At 69.9% G+C, this 13,981-nt stretch overlaps 1 protein-coding gene across 1 annotated transcript in view; it reads left to right on the top strand.

The window, feature by feature from the left end:
* The window catches only part of LOC141920958 (SCO-spondin-like), a 30,050-nt gene continuing 16,069 nt past the window's right edge, over positions 1-13,981 (top strand). Inside the window, 39 exon segments of the mRNA XM_074818658.1 lie at positions 1-176; positions 367-513; positions 648-860; positions 940-1,022; positions 1,111-1,281; positions 1,363-1,574; positions 1,812-1,914; positions 2,000-2,158; positions 2,295-2,380; positions 2,494-2,616; positions 2,706-2,868; positions 2,975-3,215; positions 3,391-3,529; positions 3,637-3,763; positions 3,862-4,034; positions 4,137-4,358; positions 4,433-4,598; positions 6,416-6,668; positions 7,128-7,308; positions 7,460-7,554; positions 7,648-7,904; positions 7,985-8,119; positions 8,216-8,418; positions 8,523-8,650; positions 8,753-8,862; positions 9,098-9,247; positions 9,660-9,753; positions 9,836-10,176; positions 10,179-10,235; positions 10,519-10,749; positions 10,837-11,010; positions 11,184-11,420; positions 11,543-11,665; positions 11,762-11,853; positions 11,968-12,193; positions 13,022-13,174; positions 13,270-13,410; positions 13,497-13,682; positions 13,776-13,926. Of these exon segments, the coding sequence (XP_074674759.1) occupies positions 1-176; positions 367-513; positions 648-860; positions 940-1,022; positions 1,111-1,281; positions 1,363-1,574; positions 1,812-1,914; positions 2,000-2,158; positions 2,295-2,380; positions 2,494-2,616; positions 2,706-2,868; positions 2,975-3,215; positions 3,391-3,529; positions 3,637-3,763; positions 3,862-4,034; positions 4,137-4,358; positions 4,433-4,598; positions 6,416-6,668; positions 7,128-7,308; positions 7,460-7,554; positions 7,648-7,904; positions 7,985-8,119; positions 8,216-8,418; positions 8,523-8,650; positions 8,753-8,862; positions 9,098-9,247; positions 9,660-9,753; positions 9,836-10,176; positions 10,179-10,235; positions 10,519-10,749; positions 10,837-11,010; positions 11,184-11,420; positions 11,543-11,665; positions 11,762-11,853; positions 11,968-12,193; positions 13,022-13,174; positions 13,270-13,410; positions 13,497-13,682; positions 13,776-13,926 (6,422 nt within the window).

The following is a 13,981-nucleotide window of genomic DNA, read 5'->3' as shown; positions in this document are numbered from 1 at the left end:
ATGGGGGGGTTCCCACTGCAGCCCACCCCCCCCCCCAGCCGGCAGCTGGGCCCAATCTCTGGCCCCACAGATGGCCCCGGCCGGCCGGTCCCACCCCATAAAACCCGCAGCCCCTTGCGGAGGCCCGGAGGGGTCCAGGGAGCGGCGGTGCCGGAGCCAGCCGGGACGGAGCAGTGGTAAGAGGGGCCAGGGTGGGGTGTGAACCCCGTCTTGGGGTGACCCCCGTCCTGGGGGGCTGCCCGCGGATGTCCCCGTCGCTGCTGTCACGACACCTCACTCCTCACCGCAATGGCACGTGCTGGGCGTCCCCCCGCACCCGGGGCCGTGGGGCTGCTCCACCAGTAACGGGCCTCCTCCTCTGCCCAGGCGGCCGGTGCAGCGTGGCGTGGCCGGGGGACAGCGCGGCATGGCCGGGGGACAGCGTGGTGTGGCCGGGGCACTGTGGTCCTGGGTGGCCGGTGGGCTCCTGGCATCCCTGCTGCTCTGGGCGGCTGCGGTGGAAGCGGCTACGGGGTGAGTGTGCCGTGCCGGGGGCTGTGCCGCGGCCCCGTGCCGGCGCTGGGGCTGGGGGACACCGCGGGGGGACGCCGGCCCCAGTTCGGGTTTGGCGGGGTACTGGTGCCACGGGTGACGAGGTGCCGTGGCAGGCGGTGGTGCGAGCGGACGGTGCAGGTGACAGCGCAGGAGGAGGTGACGCCGCGGCGCGAGGACGCGGTGCCCTGCGCCAGCCTCTACCAGTCCAGCCTGGCGGGCTGGCGGATCGACCCGCACCGCATGCGCCAGGCCTACGGCGGGGACCGCGGCGAGCCCCACCGCGACGCCCAGCCAGGCTCTGGCACCCCCCTCTGCTACATCTACAGGTGAGCGCCAGGAGGGTGACGCTGGGGCGGGGGGACAGGAGGGCCCCCCCCTGACGCCGAGGCTCCCCCCGCCCCGCAGACCCCCCGAGATGCGGCCGGTGGTGTGGAACCGCACGGTGCGAGCCTGCTGCCAGGGCTGGAGCGGGCCCCGCTGCACCGAAGGTAGGGGCGGGCAGCGAGGCGTGGGGGCACCGGCACCCGGCACCTGGCACCCAGGTGGCGCCCGGTGCTCGCTGTGTCTGTGCCGCAGACGAAGGCTCGCTGGGCCGCTGCTACGGCACGTGGCAGTGCCAGGACGCCGCCGGCAGCCATAACCTCTCCGCCATGAGCCTGGCCGAGTGCTGCCGGCACCCTTGGGGGCACAGCTGGAGGAATGGCTCCACCGCACCCTGCCTCGCCTGCACCCACCTGCCCCTCGCTGGTGGGTCCGGGGGTCCCGGTGGGGGGGTCCCGGTGGGTCCTGTGGGCCTGTTTGCCAAGCGGCGTTGCCTCCCCACCACAGGAGAGATGTCCCCGCAGCCATCACCTGCCTCATCCCTGCGGGGAGTGGCTGGCCGGCACCGGGGCCCCTCGGCCAGCTGCCTGGCCTGGGCTGGCTCCCGCCACCGCACCTTCGACGGGACCCACTTCCACTTCCCCGGCGAGTGCACCTACAGCCTGGCCGCCGCTGCCGATGGCACCTGGGCTGTCTCCATCGCCGCCGGCAGCCCCCGGGTACCAGCTGCCCTCATGGTGGGGGTGTTTGTGGGTGGTAGTAGGGGGATCCCCAGCTCCGGGGGCAAGAGGGGCCATTGGTTGGTCCCCACGGCATGGCACAGCCCCGTGGTGTGCCCCGGCATGGCTACGGAATCCCTGGGCATCCATGGCTGTCGGCAGCCGGCAGGGTCCTGGTGGCCCCGGCACACGTTGTGGGGACGGGCCCTGGTCCTGGCTGACGCCGCGGTGCCACAGGCGCTGCACATGACCTTCGGCATGGACACGGTGGTGGCCCGGGGCCGAAACGTCTCGGTGAACGGTGCGGTGGTGCCGGAGGGACGGCCGTACCTACACAACGGTGAGGGCTCCTGCGTTGCCCATCCCTGTCCCCATCCCCATCCCCGTGCCGTGCCATGCCGAGCCGCCCGCTGCGGTGCTGACAGGGATCAGCGTCACGTGGCTGGGCGACTGGGTGGCCGTGGCGAGCGGGCTGGGCGTGCGGGTGGCCTCGGACGGGCATCAGGCAGTCACCGTGACGGTGGACACCGAGCTGCGGGGTGGCACGCGGGGGCTCTGCGGCCCCTACAACGACGATCCCGCCGGTAAGTGTCACCTCTCCAGCCATGCCTTTGCCAGCCCTGTGCTGGGGCACCGGGGGGGAGATGTGGTGCTGGGGCAGCTGTGCTGGGGCCATGTGGCATGTCCCCCCACCCGCCCCATCCCCCCCTGTGCCCCCAGATGACTTCCTGCAGCCAGGGGGGGACGTGGCCCTCTTTGCCGCCAGCTTTGGCAACTCCTGGAAGATCCCAGACACCGGCTCGGAGGTACTGGGGGGCAGAGCTGGGTACCAGGGGGGATCAGCGCTGCCGACCCCCGTGTCCGGCTGGGGGTCTCCAGGGGGGTCACCCTGGCTCTGAGGGTCCCCCCCTGGGCTCAGCCTGCCTGCAGGGATGCGGTGGAGCTCGGCCCTGGCTGCGCAGCGGGCGACGCGGTGCGGCGGGTGGCCGAGGCCATCTGCGGCAAGCTGCTGGCTGGGCCCTTCCTCCAGTGCCACGGCGAGGTGAGCAAGCACCCAGCGCCGCGGGGAGCTGGCGGGTTCAGGGTGGGGGTGCCGGTCCTGCCACACTCACCCACTGGCCCCCGCGCCAGGTCGACCCTGGCGGCTTTTACGCGGCATGCCTGGAGGTGTGGTGCCAGGAGGGGGACACCGGGCCCATGCCACCTGCCGCTGTCTGCGACACCTTCGCCGCCTACGCGCGGGAATGTGCCCGGCACCAAACCTACATCGACTGGCGCCGGCCTGGCTTCTGCGGTAGGGACACGGCGGGGGCGATCCCCAAAGGCCTGCACCCCTCGGTCACCGGTGCACCTGGCGGTGCCGAGCCTGGCGGTGCTGAGCGCGGTGTCTGTGCTGGCAGAGCGGCGCTGCGGCGCGGGGCAGCGCTTCTCGGACTGCGTCTCCTCCTGCCCCGCCGGCTGCGCGGCCGTGGGCAGCGGCGAGGGGGACCTGTGCCGCCAGGACTGTGCAGGCGGCTGTGAGTGTGTGCCGGGGCTCTACCGGGACGGGGGGCTCTGCGTCCCCCCGAGCGCCTGCCCCTGCCACCACCGCCGCCAGCGCTACACCCCGGGCCAGAGCATCCGCCAGCGCTGCAATCAGTGGTGAGCGACACCGGGGCACCGGGGCCGGGTCCTGCGCCGCTGGGGAACCCACCCCATGGGTGGGCACGATGCCCGGCACACCGTGGCTTTTGGGGGGGGACACGGACAAGCACCCATGCACCTGTGACCTGTGTCCCTGCTCCGGTGAGCCCAGTGTCCCCTCCTGTGCCCGCAGCACGTGCCAGGGCGGGCGCTGGCTCTGCAGCCGGGACCGGTGCCCGGGGGAGTGCACGGTGCTGGGGGGCCGCCACTACATCACCTTTGACCACCGGCGCTTCTCCTTCCCGGGTGCCTGCGCCTACACCCTGGTGCAGGTGAGAGCGGCCACCACGGTGGACATGGTGGTAGCCGCCATGGTGGGGACCTGCCCCGAAGGACCCTGGTGTGGGTTGTGGGGGCTCAACGGGGTCTCTCCCCCCAGGACTTTGTGGAGGGGCAGCTGCTGATCACGGCCGAGCACGAGCCTTGTGATGACCACCAACCCCTCGGTTGCCCCCGGTCCCTCTCGGTCAGCGCCCGCCGGACCTCTGCCCGCCTCCGCGGCACAGGTGACCTGCAGGGACCATCCCTCCACGCCGGTGGGGCGGTGGGTGCTGGCCCGGGGTGGAGGGCTGTGCCCTGATGTCCCTCCATATTCCTGGAGCAGGGGAGGTGACAGTGGACAGGCGGGAGGTGACACTGCCCTTCGCCGGCGCAGAGCTGAGCGTGCGCCGGGTGTCCTCATCCTTCCTGCTGCTCCAGACCTTCGGGGCCCACATCCTCTGGGGACTGGAGGCCCCCACCACCTACATCACCCTCCAGCCCGCCTTCGCTGGCAAGGTGCGCCCCGGCCCCGGCCGAGCTGAGCCGTGCCGCCGTGGTGCTGCTGGGGCTGCGGGGGCCCCGCGAGGCCTGTCCTGAGCCCCCGTGCTGGCGCGGCAGGTACGGGGGCTCTGTGGCACCTACAACTGGAACCAGGGGGACGAGTTCACCACGCCAGCGGGCGACGTGGAGACCAGCGTCACTGCCTTCACCAGCTCGTACAGGGTGTCCAGCGACTGCCTCACGCTGGGCCCCTTCGTGCTCGAGCCCTGCGGGGACTTCGCCGGGCGGCGGGAGCTCGCCGAGGACTCCTGTGCCGTCCTGCACGGCCCGGCCTTCCAGGTGCTGAGTGGCCCCCGCCCGGCTCAGCGTGCCGTGCCCGGTGCCGCGGCCTGACCTGCCCCTCCTGCCACCAGCCCTGTCACCAGGCCGTGCAGCTGGAGCCCTTCTGGCAGCTCTGCCTGCACGAGGCCTGCGCCTGCCGGGACGGGCAGCGCTGCCTGTGCCCGGTGCTGGCTGCCTACGCCCGGCGCTGCGCCGCGGAGGGGACGGAGCTGAGCTGGAGGAACAGGAGCTTCTGTGGTGGGAGGAGAGGGGTGGGATGGGATGGATGGGATGGGATGGGGATGGGGATGGAGATGGGATGGGATGGGATGGGATGGGATGGGATGGATATGATGGGATGGGATGGGATGGGATGGGATGGGTGGGATGGGGTGGAATGGGATGGGATGGGATGGGATAGGATGCGTGGGATTGGATGGATGGGGTGGGGTGGGATGGGGTGGGGTGGGATGAGATGGGATGGATAGGATGGGGTGGGATGGGGATAGGGATGGTATGGGATGGGATGGGGATATGGATGAGGATGGGATGGGATAGAAATAGGAATAAGGATGGGGAATGGATAGGGATAGGAATAGATATAGGGATGGGATGGGATGCGATGGGATGGGAGGGGATAGGATGGGATAGGGATAGGAATAGGGATGGAGATGGGATGGATGGGATGGGATGGGATGGGATGGGATGGGGATGGGGATAGGGATGGGATGTGCATGGGATGGGCTAGGGATAGGGATAGGAATTGGGATGGGATGAGATGGGTATAGGGATGGGATGGGATAGAGATAGGAATAGGGATGGGATGGGATAGAATTGGGTTAGGAATAGAGATGTGATGTGATGTGATTGGATGGGATGAGATGGGGATAGGGATAGGGAAGAGATGTGGATGGGATGGGGTGTGGCTAAGGATAGGAATAGGGATGGGGTGGGATGGGATGGGACGGGATGGGACGGGCATGGGATGGATGGGATGAATGGGATGGGATGGGATGGGATGGGATGGGTGGGATGGGGTGGGGTGGGGTGGGATGGGATGAGAAGGGAATGGGATGGGGTGGATGGGATAGGACGGAATGGATGGGATGGGGTGGGATGGGGATCGGGATGGGGATGGGATGGGGATAGGGATAGGAATAGAGATGGGATGGGATGTGATGGGAGGGGATGGGGATAGGGATGGGGATGGGATGGGATAGAGATGGGAATAAGGATGGGGAATGGATAGGGATAGGAATAGAGATAGGGATGGGATGGGATGGGATGGGATGGGATGGGATGGGATGGGATGGGGATGGGGATAAGGATGGGATAGGATGGGATGGGATGTGATGGGATGGGATGGGATGGGATGGGATGGGAGGGGAGGGGATGGGATGGGATGGGATAGGATGGGATGGGGTGGGGATGGGGATAAGGATGGGATAGGATGGGATGGGAAGGGATGGGATGGGATGGGATGGGATGGGATGGGATGGGATGGGATGGTGACGGGATGGGATGGGATGGGTGGGATGGGATGGATGGAGATGGGATGGGATAGAGATAGGAATAGGGATGGGGATGGGATTGTATGGGATGGGATGGGATGGGATGGGGATTGGATGGGATGGGGATAGGGATAGGGATGGGATGGGATGGGATGTGGATGGGATGGGGTCGGGATAGGTATAGGAATAGGGATGGGATGGGATGTATTGGGGATGGAATGGGATTCGTATAGGGATAGGGATGGCATGTGGATGGGATGGGATGAGACGGAATGGGATGGGATGGGTTGGGGTGGGGATAGAGGTAGGAATAGGGATACGATGGGATGAGATGGGGTGGGATGGACATGGGCATGGGATGGGATCGGATGGGGATAGGGATGGATGGGATGGAGGTGGAGATGGAATGGGATGGGGATATGGATTGGGATGGGATGGGAATAGAGATGCTGTCACCACATGCCAGGGGACAGTGGGGGGTTTGTTGGGGAGGCATGCCACAGGGCAGTGCCAGGCAGGGCTGTGATGCCACCGCTGGTGGTGTTCCCATGTCCCCCCCTGCAGACGTGCCGTGTGCCGGGGGGCAGCTGTACCGGGAGTGTGGCCGTGCCTGCGGTCAGACCTGCGCTGATCTGCGCCTGGATGGGGCCGGCTCCTGCCCCGACCTGGCCGGGCTCTGCATCCCCGGTTGCCAGTGCCCCCCTGGGCTGGTGCTGGCTGAGGGTGGCCAGTGTGTCCCACCCAGCGCCTGCCCCTGCCGCCACGGCACCCGACTCTATCCACCTGGTAGCCAGATCCTCCGCAGCTGCAATGCCTGGTGCGTGGCCCAGCCGGTGCCTGGCGGGGTGGGTGGCAGGTGGCCAGGTAGGGGACATGGCGGGTGGCAATTGTCGGGCAGGATGAGGGATGTTGATCTGGTGCTGCAGGACGTGATGGTGGCAGGCGACGTCTGATGAAACCCCCCTATGGCCCGTTTGGGACGGCACCGCGGGGTAGGCGGCTTTCATTGAATGTCACTGCCACAAGGCACCAGTGCCACCGATGAAGAGCCCGTCCCCACCACTGCCCTGGCACAGGGTCGGGGGGGAACCAGCCCCAGGACTGTGGCTCAGAGCATGGGGGGGCTGAGGGCATCTCCCTGGGGAGGGGATGTCATGTGGGGATGGGGTGGGATGGGGCTGCTGGGACCCTGGTGTGGGTCTGACTGGGCCGGGGAGGCTTGTGGTGCTGGGGGCGTGCTGCCCTCACCACATGTGTCCCCCCCCCATCCCTGCAGTGTCTGTGCCGGCGGGTCATGGCGCTGCACCGAAGCCCCCTGCCCCGCGGCTGCCCTCTGCCCGGGGGGGCTGGTTCATGTGCCGGGCTCCTGCCTGCGCCGCTGCGACGGTGCCGAGCCCAATGGCACCTGCGCCGGCATCGCCGACGGCTGCGTCTGCCCCCCCAGCACCCTTTTCCTGGTGGGTGACCCTCTGACCCGAGGCAGTGGGGATGGAGGCATTGGGGGTATGGGGGGCTGTCCAGAGCCCCTCATACCCCATGAGGGGCCAGCAGCCCCCGCTGCCCGCAGCCCAGCCCTGGCTCACTGCGGTGGGGATCTCATGCTGGCAGGATGGGCGCTGCGTGTCCCTGGAGGAGTGTCCCTGTCACCACGCCGGGCGGCTGTACCAGCCCAACGACACCATTGTCCGCGAGTGCAACACCTGGTGAGACACCCCCCATGCCGCAAACCCCACCCGCCCCAGCGATGCCACCACCACCGCTGCGGCCATCTGGGCGCTGAGCTCAGTCCCCCGCAGCGTGTGCCGGCAGCAGCGCTGGCACTGTGGCCAGGAGAAGTGTGCCGGGACCTGTGTGGCCACGGGGGACCCCCACTACGTCACCTTTGACGGACGAGCCTTCTCCTTCCCGGGGGACTGCGAGTACCTGCTGGCACGTGAGGCCACCGGCCTCTTCACCGTCACTGCCGAGAACGTCCCCTGCGGCACCAGCGGCGTCACCTGCACCAAGTCGGTGGTGGTGGTGATGGGCAACACCGTGGTGCACATGCTGCGGGGTGAGGGGACGGCAGGGGGGGCATGGGGATGGGGACGTGCTGAGGGCCACCAGCCCTGACAGCCCACCCTGTCCCGGCAGGGAGGGATGTCACAGTGAATGGGGTTTCAGTCCGACCCCCCAAAGTCTACAGCGGCACCGGGCTGACGCTGGAACGCGCCGGCCTCTTCCTTCTCCTCCTCTCCCGCCTGGGGCTGTCGGTGCTCTGGGATGGAGGTGGGACGTGCTGGTGGAGGGGCTCGGGGGGGTCACCGGGCTGGCTGTGCCGCGGTGGGGCCGCTGGTGTCGAGCACCCTGCCGGTGCCACCCCAGGTACGCGGGTGTACGTCCGGCTGGAGCCGCAGCACCGGGGCCGCGTGGCCGGGCTCTGTGGGAACTTCGACGGCGACGCCGACAACGATTTTGGCAGCCGGCAAGGGGTGCTGGAGCCCACCGCCGAGCTCTTCGGCAACTCCTGGCGCCTCAGCCTGCTCTGCCCCGAGGTCGACGGCACCGATGCGCAGCACCCCTGCACGGTACGGACAGGGACGGGGATGGTGGGCGGGGGCAGGTTGGGGGGCAGCGCCAGCACATGGCTGGCCCAAGGAACGCTGTCTGATGGTGTCGCCGGCCCCCCCAGGAGAGCCCTCACCGGGCGGCGTGGGCCCGCAGGCGCTGCAGCATCCTCCAGCAGCGGCTCTTTGCGCCGTGCCACGACGCGGTGCCGTGCCAGCGCTTCTACGACTGGTGCGTCTTCGACGCCTGCGGGTAAGTGCCGACACCGACAGCGGGTCCCGGAGCCAGGCGGGGGGTGGTCCTGGCACCCCCATCTCACCACACCCGTGCCCACCCGCCGTGCTCTGCCGGCAGCTGCGACTCGGGGGGGGACTGCGAGTGCCTCTGCACGGCCATCGCCACCTACGCCGAGGAGTGTGGCCGGCGCGGCATCCACATCCGCTGGCGGAGCCAGGAGCTGTGCCGTGAGTCCCCATCCCCATCCCTGTCCCTGTCCCCGTTCCCACAGGCTCCCCCGGTCGAGGCTGCGGGGGGTCAGGGGGGTCCGGGCTGTGCCCCCCACGTGCCGTGTTGGGGTGCCGGTTTGCTCCCCTGGCTGATCCCGCTGTGGTTATGGGGCTGGGGGGGGTGGGACGGGAGGGAGCAGGGCCACTGTGGGGCAGAGGGGGGTCCCTGCCCTGCCCAACCTCCTGTCTCCAGCGCTGCAGTGTGACGGGGGGCTGGAGTACAGCGCCTGCGGCCCCCCCTGCCCCCCCACCTGCCGTGGCCTCAGCCAGGGGCCCCCCGAGCTCTGCCAGGGCCTGGCCTGCCTGGAGGGCTGCTTCTGCCCCCCAGGAACCCTCCTGCATGGTGAGGGCTGGCGGCGTGAGGGGCTGGTGGGGTGTGGGGTGGGGCTGTGTGGGGCCACGTGGGGCCATGTGGGGCTGTGTGGGGCCATGTGGGGGTGGTGTGGGGCCATGTGGGGGTGGTGTGTGGCTGGTGTGGGACTGTGTGGGGCCATGTGGGGCTGTGTGGGGCTACGTGGGGCCATGTGGGGTTGGTATAGGGCCATGTGGGGCTGTGTGGAGCTGGTGTGGAGCTGTGTGGGGCCATGTGGGGCCATGTGGGGCTGGTGAGGGGCTGTATGGAGTTGATATGGGGCTGTGTGGGGCTGTGTGGGGCCGTGTGGGGCTGGTGAGGGGCTGTATGGAGTTGATATGGGGCTGTGTGGGGCTGTGTGGGGCCGTGTGGGGCTGATGCCTCCTCCCCTCCTCGCTGGCAGATGGCGGCTGCATCGAGCCGGCCCAGTGCCCGTGTTTCTGGGACGGCTTCGCCTTCCCGGCCGGGGCTGTGGTGCAGCAGGGCTGCCAGAACTGGTGAGTCCCAGCCTGGCGCGGCACCTGCGGTGACACCGGACACAGTGGAGCACCCGGGGCTGAGCCGTCGCCGTCCCCACAGCACGTGCGCGGCGGGTCGGTGGCGTTGCCCGTCCCCGCCGGAGCCCTGCCCGTCCCCGCCGCGCTGTGCCGAGTGGGAGTTCTCGTGCCGCGCTGACGGGCGCTGCGTGCCGGGCGCCTGGCTCTGCGATGACGAGGAAGACTGTGGCGACGGCTCGGATGAGGTCTGTGCCCCGCGCTGCGCCCCACACCAGCACCGCTGTGCCGGCGGGCAGTGCCTGGCCTGGGGTGCCCGCTGCGACGGCGTCACCGACTGTGCTGATGGCTCCGATGAGGACGGCTGCCCCCCCCCACCGTGCACCCCCCCTGAGTTTGGCTGTGCCAGCGGCCGCTGCCTCCCCCGGGACAGGTCTGCGATGGGGAGCTGGACTGTGGCTTCGCGGACGACTCAGACGAGGCAGGTGAGTGGCCCCATGGTTGCCCCATGGCAGCGCTTGGGGGTCACAGGGAGGTGGGGGGCATCATGGGGGTGCTGGGTGCTAAAGCAACAGGGTACAGGAGTGGGTGCAGGTGGGCTGTGCCCCACAGCAGGGGTCTGTGCCCCATAGCGATGGTCCCTGAGCCCCCATCCCTGGGGGTTTGTGCTCCATGGCGAGGGTCTGTGCCCCATAGCGATGGTCCCTGAGCCCCCATCCCTGGGGGTTTGTGCCCCACGCTGAGGGTCCCTGACCGCCCCCACCGCAGGCTGCAGCCCCAGCTGTGCGCCGGGCGAGTTCCGGTGCGCAGTGGGCCGGTGCGTGCCGTACCCTCACCGCTGCGATGGCCGCGACGACTGCGGCGACTTCAGCGACGAGCGCGGCTGCGTCTGCCCCCCCGGCCACCTCCAGTGCCCCGACGCCCAGTGCCTGCCCCCCTCCGCTGTCTGCGATGGCCACCGCGACTGCGCCAATGGCACCGACGAGGATTTCTGTCCCGGTGAGGGGCTGTGGGGATGAACCCTCCCCTGGGGACACCCTGCCTGCGCTGGCAGCGCCCCATGAGAGCGTGTTCCCCCCCCCCCAGAACGGGTGACCTGTGGCCCCGGGCAGCTCCCCTGCCCCGACGGCTCCTGCATTGGCGAGGCTGCGGTGTGCGACAGCATCCGCGACTGCCGGGACGGCTGGGACGAGAGCCCGGCGGGGTGTGCGGTGGCACTGCCCGCCGCCGTGCTCCCTGTAGCTGCCAACGCCTCGGCAGGTGAGGGATGGTGGTGCCGTGGGGCCACCGGACCCCCCGCATGGCTCCCTGCAGCCCTGCCCCACAGCCCCGGTGCCATGTGTGCCAGGAGCACCATGCTCTGCACGTGGCGGAGCCGGGGGTGCGATGGGGACGGCCGTGCCAGGCGCCCCGCAGTGACCCGCTGTCCCCAGCGCCAGCATGCGGCCCCGAGGCCTTTGGCTGCGGGAGCGGGGAGTGTGTGCCACAGGGCTGGCTCTGCGACGGCGAGGCCGATTGCCACGACGGCAGCGACGAGCTGGGCTGCGCCGGCGACTGCAAACCGGGCCACTTCCCCTGCGCCCACGGCACCGACTGTGTCCCATACGGCCACCTCTGTGATGGCGTCCCCCACTGCCGCGACCGCTCCGACGAGAGCACTGACCGCTGTGGTGAGCCGCCATGGGGATCCCCCCTGGTGTCCCCCTCCCCAGGGCAGCTGGCATGGTGGGACGCTCTCGGGGGTCCCCCCCACTGTGGCATCGTGCCTGACGGTGCCCCGGCCCCGGAGCAGGCTCCACCACCGTCCCACCGTGCCCGGGGCTCTTCGCTTGCGACGACGGCGTGTGCCTCAACGTGTCACAGGTCTGCGACGGGGCCACCGACTGTCTCTGGGGCGAGGACGAGGTGGCCTGCGGTGAGGGGCTCCCCGGGATTGGGTGGGGGGGGGTGGCTGGGAAGTGCCGGGGGGGGGGTCACGGCAGGGGATGGCCACCCTGTGTCCCCTCTGCAGAGAGTCGTGTCCCCACTGGTGGGAGCAACCGGACGGGGGGTCCCTGCACTGAATACACTTGCAGGGGGGGCGAGTGCGTCACCTTCCACCAGGTAAAAGAGGGGCGCAGGGGACCCCCCACCCTTCCCGCTGCCGCCACGGGGTCCCTGCAGCACTGCCCCCCCCCCCCGCCCCATCCCTGTCTCAGCGTTGCGCCGGTGCCGTAGGTGTGCGACGGGGTGCCAGACTGCAGAGCTGGGGGGGGCCCCCCCCAGGATGAGCTGGACTGCGGGGTGTGGGGAGCCTGGGGGCCCTGGGGTGCCTGCACCCGCTCCTGTGGGCCCGGCCAGCAGCAGCGCGCGCGGGGTTGCCACCAGCACCGGCCTGGTGTGCTGCACCGGTGCCGTGGGCCGGCCGGGCAGGAGCGGCAGTGCTTCAGCGTTGCCTGCCCCGGTGAGTGGGACGGGGGGTTCAGGGGGGGCCTGGCATGGGGGTTCGGGGGGGCCCCTCTGCTGGGAATGCCCAAGGGCTCCAGGGGGAGCCCACGGTTGGGGTGCTGGGTGGGGCTGGGGGTTCCCATGGGGGTTGCTGTAGCTGGAGTGTCTGGGAGATTTGGGGGCTCCCACAGCTGGGGCTGCCCGGGGGGTTTGGGGGTTCCCATGGGGATTCCCAACACCCCCCCTCCCAGGGACCCCCCAATACTCCTCTGTAGCATTCTCATATGCCCCTAGAACACCCCAATCCTCTTTGGGACATCACAGTTCCCCCCTCTAGGACCCATTATCCCCCTAAAGTACCCCAATATCCCCTGGGGATCCCAAATATTTCTTTGCAACACCCCAGTACTCCCCTAGAGCCCCTAATGGGCTGCCCAAGGGGCCCAGGGGGGGGTTCCCATAGGGTTCCCGGGGTGCCAGGGGAGATTTGGGGGTTCCCATGTGGGTTCCTGTGGCTGGCTTGCCTGGGGGATTTGGGGCGTCCCATAGGGATTCCCTTGGCTGGAGTGCTGGGGGATTTGGGGGTCCCTATGTCTGAGGCTGCCAGGGGGATTTGGATGTCCCTTGGCCAGTAGCCCCTGGGGGATTTGGGGGGTCCCCACAGCTGGAGCTGCCTGGAGGGGGTTTGAGGGTGCTCAGGGGGTTCCCACGGCCAAGGCTGCTGAGACAGGACAGGGCTGGCCATGGCCTGGGGGTGCCGGGGGTTGCATGGGCAGGGGGGGGTGCGGGCAGGAGGGTGTAGGCAGGGGGTGCCCACCCTCACACCACTCCCCCCTTCCCACAGTGGACGGCGCCTGGAGCGAGTGGGCGACGTGGTCCAACTGCATGGGGGGCTGCGGCGGGGTGCGGCTGCGACGGCGGGACTGCCGGCCCCCCCAGAATGGCGGCCGCCACTGCGCTGAGCTGCCTGGCCTGGCCCCCGCCACCCTCGAAATGGGTGGGTGTTTAGGGGCAGGGCGGGTGCCGGTGGTGTGGGGGACTCCATGGGGTACGGGGGGCTCCATGGGCCTGACCCGGCACCCCCCGCCCCAGGTGCCTGTGAGCTGGGGGGCTGCCCCAACGCCTCGGCCTGCCCGGAGGGGCTGCACCCCCGGCCCTGTGCCCCCTGCCCCGCGTCCTGCGCCGACATCGCCGCTGGCACCGGGTGCCGGCACAACCGGCCCTGCAGCCCAGGTGAGGCGGGGGTTGGACGGGGACCCCTCGCTTTGGGGTGGGCGAGGGTCTGCTGTGGCACCCACCCCGCTCCCTCACCCCGGCAGGGTGCTGGTGTGCAGCGGGGCTGGTGCTGGACACCGATGGGGGCCAGTGCGTGCGGCCGCGGGCTTGCCCATGCCAGGCCGGGGGGCTGCGGTACCGGCCGGGGCAGCTGGTGAAGCTGAACTGCCGCCTCTGCACCTGCCTGGATGGGCAACTGCGGCGCTGCCGCCAGAACCCCGACTGCACCGGTGGGTCCTGGCACGTGGCGGCACCACAGCGGTGAGGAGAGGGTTGATGGGACCCCCCGCCCCACGCTGACCCACTGTCCCCCCACTCCCCAGTGCACTGCGGCTGGTCGGCGTGGTCGCCGTGGGGCGAGTGCCCGGGGCCCTGCGGTGTCCAGAGCGTCCAGTGGTCCTTCCGCAGCCCCACCAACCCCAGCCGGCGCGGCGGCGGCCGGCACTGCCGCGGCATCTACCGCAAGGCCCGTCGGTGAGGTGGCGGCGGGCATGGGGGGTGACGGGTGGGGGGTGAGGGGCTGCGGGTG

Source organism: Strix aluco, chromosome 1, assembly GCF_031877795.1.
Source record: "Strix aluco isolate bStrAlu1 chromosome 1, bStrAlu1.hap1, whole genome shotgun sequence".
NCBI classification, from domain to species: Eukaryota; Metazoa; Chordata; class Aves; order Strigiformes; family Strigidae; genus Strix; species Strix aluco.
This window is presented reverse-complemented; position numbering and strand designations above follow the sequence as displayed.